This window comes from Pinus tabuliformis, chromosome 8, assembly GCF_031772625.1.
Source record: "Pinus tabuliformis cultivar Carrire ecotype Pingquan chromosome 8, CPIR1, whole genome shotgun sequence".
Classification (NCBI taxonomy): domain Eukaryota; kingdom Viridiplantae; phylum Streptophyta; class Pinopsida; order Pinales; family Pinaceae; genus Pinus; species Pinus tabuliformis.
Genome location: NC_142294.1, coordinates 275,336,105 through 275,345,127, shown reverse-complemented (window position 1 = coordinate 275,345,127; position 9,023 = coordinate 275,336,105). Strand labels below are relative to the sequence as shown.

Here is a 9,023-nt window from a genome sequence, read left to right as displayed (position 1 = left end):
AACATATATTGAAAACAATAGAAGAATAAATCCTAGTAACATACGAAAATATCAACCAAGTCAGGGACTTTCATGTTCCATGTGACCATAGATTGGGTTGAACCAAATCCTTCTTTCATCCAATCACCCCCGTGCCATATTCCAAGTATGAATGTGAGATATCATGGAATAAACCAGGAAAAACGAAACTAGAGCTCCCAAAGGTCAACCACATCAACCCTCAGCCAATGATTCCACCTCACAGTTAGATATCACTAACACCAACCAGATCAACCTCTACCCAAGTTGTACGGGCCTCTACGAACTAGTAACTCAACCTACAAAATTCCAGGGTTCCATAGTGTTTGTCCAACCTAGCTCAAGGGCCTAGTAACTCAATCTACAAAGGGTTCTAGAGTGTTTGTCCCAGCCTAGGCTCCAATACTACTAACTAAACCCAAGTTGTTCCATGGCATCTCGAGCATTTATTCCAACCCACATCCATAAGGAATTATGAGCATCAACCTGAAAACAATCCAGTGGAAAAAACCATAACACCATGGCTATCTAGGAAATGGCAAGGCAAGGCTAAAATCATTGTTAATCCAGGAAATCGTCATGCTAATGACAACACATAACCAAAAAATCACATGCATCTAGAAATCAACAAGGAAATCACACATGCAACCTATTACCTAAAAAGCAATCAAGTTGTAGTTGTTGATCCACATGTTCCTTTGCGCTTTCCTGCGTACCTTTGCCTTCTGTCTCCAAAACTAGAGTGCTCCAAGCATGCCAAGAATGCTCTAAGTGTGGAAGAGTAGGAGAGAATGAGAGAATAAAATCGAGCTCAACCCAAAATTTTTGAAAAAGCTAACCGACAAAAGTTGTGAACTAATCCTCAAAAGCCTTTTTATCATTGAGGCCTTTATTTTCTTAATTTTCCTTCATTTTTCCTTCAACATTTCTCTCATGCAAATCTATGACCTTTCACCTTCCTTTTCTCCTATTTCCCTTTCTTTCATAAATAAAATACCAATTAATATCACTTTGTCTTTGCCAATGTCTTTTTGAATTTCCATAACCATTAATTAATCACAAGTGACATCAATCATTGTGTTTTACCCAACATTCACCTTGAAATATATGTCTGATAACTTTAATCTTATTTTTTTATTTAGAGAAGAAATCAATCAACAAAGGATTATTACAACGATATACCCATGAAAATACCAACTACCACTCATAATCCTAATTAGAACTTAAAATCATAGTTATAAAATTACGTTAATTAGACTAAAAAGTAATTCAAAAATGAGGTGATTTGGTTTGATTCAGAAATTATTACACCAATTTAAATCCGATATAGTAATGTTAGTATGACAGTTAAAAAAATTCCCAAAGGGGTCAGTTGTTCACTCCAAACGAAACCCTAAAATCCATTTCTCCCTTTTCAAAATTTTATTTGCGCGAGAGCAATTACTACATGTTTGTGGACTGGTAAATGGTGAGCATTGTTTATATATATATCCCTATGAATTAAATTATAATAGGTAATTGACATTCCATTACTATGAATAAGTAATTATAATATTCTAGTCAATTACAGTTATGTATTTCAAACTAATTACTAAATCAAAAGTAAAGCTACATAAACTTTGAGTTACTCATCCAAAGTAATTAGTCAAAATTAATAATTATGAATATTGTTTACGCAACTTCAGTTTTGAATGAGTTGTAATTTCAGGTCTGTAATTGAATGATTAATTATATATAGGTAATTGACATTTCTAATCCTGTCGTATGTTATCAGTAGTGATTTAAAGTGCTTCAATTTTGAATGAGTTCCTCTTTAGCTTGTTCTAAATTGTTTTGAATTTTGTTGTCGTTGATACTACCCTAATTCATTATTCATTCTGAAGCTTCACTCTATGGTGGTGCCAAAAATCCGGTATTCGTATTCGAGCGCACATTCAAGGCCACGCTTTATAAGTCATTGAAAGAGTGGGGTGGCGGTGATCGGAAATCTCCCCAAATCACTCTCATTCTTAAGGAGCCTACCTCGCTCACTCGATCAATTAAATCTTTGATTTATAAGGTTCTTTGTTATGACTCACGAAAAAGAGTGGGTCTCATATGAGCAAAGAGCGTAGCATAAGAGGACGGGTTCTCCTTCCGCACCAATACATTCGTTTGAGATGCCTGCTTATCATCTTATCGAGGTATTTGACATGATACAGTTTTTGGAGATGATCAGTCCATCTCTATTTCTTTTCGAACATAGGAAAAGAAAATTAGTAGGCTACGGCAATGGAATCCTTCCGGGCGTTAGCATTTGAAGTACTACTGATTTCATTGTCCGGCGAATATTATTTTTATAATATTATTTTTATTGTGTGTTGCTGAATTGAAAAACAAAGCAATATATCTGCATTGTAATTACATGCCATATATGTTAGGATTGATATTTATTTGAGAATGACAATTTATAGTTAATGGTTTTGGGCATATGGTTTTTGTGACTTGTTGTATGATGCTAGTTGTATTTGGTTGGAAAGAAGCCTATAAATAGGTTTATTTGCCTCCATTGTAAGCGTGCCAAAAAAAAAAGTGCCAAAGGTGGAGAAGGGTCTCATGAGGGAGTGTGAGACCAAGGTTGAGCAGAGTCTTTTGACCAGTATAAAGGACCAATAGTTGAAGTTGAAGAAGGCTTCTCAGGGAGCTTGGTTAGGGTTTTGACTAAAATTTAACAAAATTCTATTAAGCTTGATTTTTTCCAAGATAATTGTTTATGTTCTTTTGGTGTGATTGCTTCTATCTTTGTTTATGATTATGGTGTGAGTTACCTTGTCTTTCTAATATCTAACAATATAATATTATATGCTTGGTGAATTTGCTAATGTTAGTGAGTTAATGATGACCTGAAAACATTATATATATATATATATATATGAATTGTGAATGTTGGAAAGGCAAAGGAGACAAAAACACAATTCACACATAAAATTTGTTGCTCTTCTATTGATCACACAAAACATGATGATTACAATGAATCTAGCAAAGGGTATTTAAACCTTTTCAACTAGATAACTCTCTAAAATATATTGACATCCAACCACATGCAATCACACACTGAAAGTCGTTTATCACTTAACTTGACTTGACTCAACACTCAATCACCCAATCATGCAATCACTCAGTTAATTGACTCTCTATGTTTAGCCAACTCCACATGTATGAGTAATTATCTTATTTTAACACTCCCCTTAATTACAACTTCTAAACTAAAACATCACTCATGACAATTCAAACATGATTGCTGGTCTATGTCTCAGCTAGGCTTTCAACACACAAGTTTCTTCTATGAAACTCAAACATATCTTGTGCTAATGACTTAGTAAATATATCAACAAATTGATCACTAGATTCACAACGCTTCAAGTGAACTTCTCCATTGCTCACAAGTTCTCTAATAAAGTGATATCTAGTATCAATATGCTTACTTTTCTGATGAAACACATTGTTCTTTGATAGTCCAATCGTTGAGGTGTTGTCACAATAAATTGTTGTTGATCCTTGTTCTTTTTGCCTGAGTCCATCAAGTACTCTTCTTAACCATTTCTTTTTGCTTGGGTTCATCAAGTACTCTTCTTAACCACACTGTTTGACATGCTACTGATGTTACTGCTACATATTCTACTTTTGCTGATGAAAGTGTCAGAATGGGCTACTTCTTAGATGCCCATGAAATCACACTTGAACCAAGGTGGAACACAAAACTAGAAGTTATCTTCCTATCATCAAAACTGCATGCAAAATCGCTATGTGTGTATGCAATCAAATCCTTCTTTTCTGTGCTTGCATACATAATGCCACAATCTCTAGTTCCTGCTATGTATCTTAGCATTCGTTTTCCCGTACTCCAATGTGTGCCTTTTGGAGTCTCCATAAATCTGGGAATCAAACTCACTCCTTGCATGCTATTCGGTCTTGTAGCTGTGAGATACATGACGCTGCCAAACAATCTTTTGAATAAAGTTGGATTGACATCTGATCCTTCATCATCCTTGCTTAACTTTGTACATGTTGCCACTGGTGTAGGGACAGGTTTGCAATTTTCCATTCTTAATCTTCTCAACAAATCTTTGGAATATTTATTTTGACAAATAAAAATTCCTTTTTCAGATTGCTCAACTTCTATGCCAAGAAAATATTTCATGAGACCAAGATCTATCATCTCAAGTTCTTTCATCATGGCTGCTTTAAATTCATTTAATTCATCTATGTCAAAATCACCTGTAAATATCATGTCATCAACATATAAACAAACAATCAAAATTTCTCCATGCTCATTTACCTTTGTGTATATGTAAGGTAGGCTCAATGTTTCTTTTGAAAAATCCATTCTTGATCATGTAATTGTCGATTTTGCTATACCAAACTCTAGGCACTTGCCTTAGTCCAGAGAGCGCTTTCTTCAACCTGTAAACTTTGTCTTCATTACTTTCAAGTTCATATCGTAGAGGTTGCTACACATAAAATTCTTCTTCTAGAATTCTATTCAAGAAGGCTAATTTCACATCCAACTAATATATTTTCCATTTGTTCTGAGCTACTGTGGCTTGAACTTCTCTTACAATATCCAATCTGAGTAGTATCCAATCTGGCTACTCGAGCAAACATTTCTCCAAAGTCTATTCCCGTTTGCTGCGAGAATCCTTTTGCTACAAGTCTTGCTTTAAATATGTCAATTTCACCTTTTTCATTCAAATTTGTTGGAAAGGCATAGGAGACAAAAACCTGTGTGCACAAAAACCTTCTACAACAAATCAATTTTGCAATCAATCAGTGGCTACTTCAGAATCTAAATATAGCGGTCAACTCTGCAATTTGTTGTTCACTCGTTCGAGAGAACAGGGCGACGGTTGTTCAATGCATCTACAGCTGCTTTTTCAAAACATATGAGTTTTCTACGTTTCTGCGGACAAAACAAGCTAAGCCACAGAAGATTTCGATTCTCTTTTAACTCACACAATGCCTCTCTTAAAAATGGAGTTGCAAATTACTTATGTCTCAAACCTCGCTACCAATTTGTTGGAAAGGTAGAGGAGACAAAAACACAATTCACACATAAAACATGAGCTACTGCTCTTCTATTGATCACAGAAAACATGACGATTACAATGAACTCGTGAAGGGTATTTAAACCTTTTCGACGAGCACATGCAATCACACACTCAAAGTCGTTTATCACTTAACTCAACTTGACTCAACACTCAAACACTCAATCATGCAATCACTTAGTTAACTGAGTCTCTATGTTTAGCCAACTCCAACTCTCTATGTTTAACAAACTCTACATGGAAGAGTAATTATCTGATTTTAATAGTAAAACTATTGTGAAAGGATTTCGATATAAGCATCCAAGCAAGTTTACAATAAAGTACCTGTGGTTGAAGTTACAACATCGTTATTAAAATATTTGTATTATTGTTCGACAAAGAAGTATCATTGCGGTAGAAAAAAATAATGTAAAATTAAACCAAAATAAAAAATTCTTAGAATGAAGAGAAGAAAATCACTCCCTTTAGCGGATTGAGAACACCGCTGGCCACGATGGCAAGATTTAATTAAAACTATAAAAACAATGGCGTGAGAAGAAACACATTATTAGTTAGTCAATAATATGCATTTATCAACCATTTGTTTAACTTTATATTTATATATTTATATATACATAGATAATTTAAATTTAGTATAATATATAAATATATATAATATTTTTGGATTAGTTATTTTTTTAAACTATATTGAAGGAAAAGATTATCATTTCTATCCCTATCTATAAAACATACATATAACATATTATCTATAACTCTATGAATCTTTGATAAATTTAAATTTAAAATTAATTTATCCTGATTCTAACGTAAGTGGCCCCAAATGGCACAGGCTACTTTTTAACTTCACGATAAAGAGAGACGTTATATAAAGGCTTTTATTTTTTAGATGACTGATGTATTGAGAAAGATCTTACCGGAGAGAGACCTTACTTCCTGCCGAAGCTTCCAAGATTGAAACACACGCAAAGATTTATAATTGACGTTGGATATAAACAAGTCTGCAATTAAAGAGATTCGCTAATAAATGATTTTTGTATTTTATTATAAAGAATGAATAATTAAATGTCGATACGATATATAAAATTTGTTGTTTTAGAGGTTTTTATTCTTTCTTTTGGGTATGGGAAGATATTTTTGTGTCTGTAAGATGAATGGTTGACCGATAAACAAATGATAATAAAATATAACGTCGGTTAAACTTAAAAAATAATAAAATCTAAAATGCAATAGATAATAAGTCGCATATAATAGTTTACGTTTGAGTACATTTTTTTGATCATTTTCACTAGAAATGCAATAGATATTTGTTAAAATTCTATGTGAAATAGTTAGAAAACCTAGTAAAGTAATATAAATATTTTATATATTTAATTTAATTTTTATATTATTTTTTTCATAAAATAAAAAATAGTATTTTAAGTCATACAATATCTATTATATTTAAGCAAAAATAATAATAATGATTGATATTAATTAATTTTATATTTCAAAACATATAATTATAAATAAAAATACTAAAATAAATATATATAAGTTGTAAATTAAGATCTATATTGTCAATTTGGATTTTTTTCATAGAGGTTAGGTTTAATGTATTCGGACTTTTTTCCTAGAGGTTAGGTTTAATGTTTGTGGTTTTTCTCATTTACTTTTAATTCCTGATAACAAGAAATATTGTTGTAATGGCTAGCTATTTATGAGTATTGCTTTATTGACTCTCATTCTTAACCTTCTCTGGAAAGAGAAGATAATTTCGTTTTAATAAAAAAAATTGCCTTATTGACTCTCATTCTTAACCTTCTCTGGAAAGAGAAGATAATTTCGTTTTAATAAAAAAAAAAATCAGTAATAAATTCTTTTTCTTATTTCTACTTATTCAAAAATTAAATTACACAATTATAAAATATATTAAAGGAAAATGTAGTAAGAATTAATATAATTTTTTTTCATTATTCTTGATTTAATAAGTTTTGAGAGGAATTAAATTTCCTCAAATACCCATCTTTTTCAAATTTGACATACATGAATAAATTTTCATTTTGAAAAAAATAATCCTTTTAAACAACTAACAAATGGAAAATTAAAATAAAACTATATTAACATATAATAAATATGGAAAAAATTAAATTAAAAAAATTAAAATGTAAACCAACAATCATATTAACTTTTAGATAAAGAATTTGGTCCTTTTCCATAACAATATGGTATATTTTTTCCAGCACCTTGGAAAAGGATATTGTAAAAATTTCACAATTCAAATTATAATTCCAACTTTACCAAATTTTAGATAAATTAATCCAAAAAAACCCTTTAAACCTTATAAGAAATAGACCATCAAATTGCAAATAACCAGAATAACCATATATCACACATAATAAATTACCACAATAACCATATTATCACACTAAAAAATTACATTTTAAACCATAAAACTGCATGTGAAAGTCACTCCCCAGCTCTGACATAACACACAAGCTCCGTCGAAGGAAATAACAGTCAAAGAAAGGTAAGAAAAAATTGGTGTCCATCCTACAACTACAGAAATATGTACAGCGAGATATATGATAACTGAAACGAGAACACCACAAATTGCAGTATGTTGAGAAATTGTAATAGAGAAACACAGATTAAGCGGACAATAGAAATTTGCCTACAGCTTCCGCCATGAAAGAAATTGTCAACTAAAGCTTCCTCCATGAAAGAAACTGTCAACTAAACTTGTATATGCATCATTCAGAGCATTCGGAAAGAGCAGGAGGAGCAGGCAACCTTGAAGCGGCCATAACGGCGGCCTCATTTGGGGTTCTTCGGAACGTTTCAATGTGTCGAGAATCCACTCCAGCTGCTCGAAATGAATTCGTGGACTCTGTGACCATATTCATGGTATTGGTTGACTAGGTCGATTGAACAATTGCAGAAACCCCTGGCTTCTTGTCTCCACTTGGAAGGTTCAGGCGATGCCTACACATAGGGCAGGAAGAATGCGAGACCAGCCAATTACCGATGCATTCCACGTGGAATCCATGATTGCACTCTGGCAGAACTCTTATGTTTTCTCCTTCGGCAAACTCGGCCAAGCAGATCGCACAATCTGTTGACCCGGGCCTTACCCCTGAGGTAGCGGTATAAACAGTAATGGGCAGTGCTATCAAGACCGCCTTCAGCAATCCAGTGTCGGCTACCCTATCGGATGAGTCGAGCACCGTCTGCTCCCCGGAGCCCAGAAGGCATCTGAACCAATATCTGAGGCCGGGCACGATTATGAAAAAACACAGCAAAACCGGGAGAATGATTACTAGATCGGAGCCAAGAGTTCCCTTATTCGGGTAAGAAGTATACTGTGCTTGGGTTGGTGAAGAGGACGTGGAGACACAAGCCAATATCTTCCTGCCAGTAGAGAATGGAAAACCTAAAACGTGCAACTCATTCATTTTGCTCAGAGCCTGAAAACCTCACGAATGGATAAATTGAAACTGGCCTCAAAACCTCACGAATGGATAAATTGAAACTGAATTTTTTTTTTTAATAATTTTGGAGAGTTTTTTTTTTGTTTTGAGTGGTCAATGATATAAAGAATAGAGGTTACAAACATAAACAAATAATATCATATTGTATTGTGGTATATTTATTATTAAGTAGTAATACATTTAAATTTCTTTAAATAAATTTTCTTTTTATCTTTTAAATAAGAAAGATGTTATCATTTATTATAAAATAATATATTAAAATTAAATTTATTTATATTTAAAATTTTCAATAAAAATGGTAAATTTTAGTGTAAACAAATTATATATTTTTATTATTTTTTATATTATATTGCGAAAAAATTTCTATAATATTTTTATGTGATTTATTAAATTTTATTATTCATATATTATTATCATTTTAACTGAAATTTTACTCTTATTTTATTAGGGAGAT

The 9,023-nt window shown here is 32.4% G+C and overlaps 1 protein-coding gene across 1 annotated transcript; it reads right to left on the bottom strand.

The window, feature by feature from the left end:
- Positions 1-7,996: 7,996 nt before the first annotated feature.
- On the bottom strand, positions 7,997-8,533 carry LOC149235197 (RING-H2 finger protein ATL80-like). Its single transcript, XM_089368481.1, has one exon. The coding sequence runs from the start codon at positions 8,531-8,533 to the stop codon at positions 7,997-7,999; it is 537 nt and encodes a 178-aa protein (XP_089224607.1).
- Between the last annotated feature and the right edge of the window lie 490 nt (positions 8,534-9,023).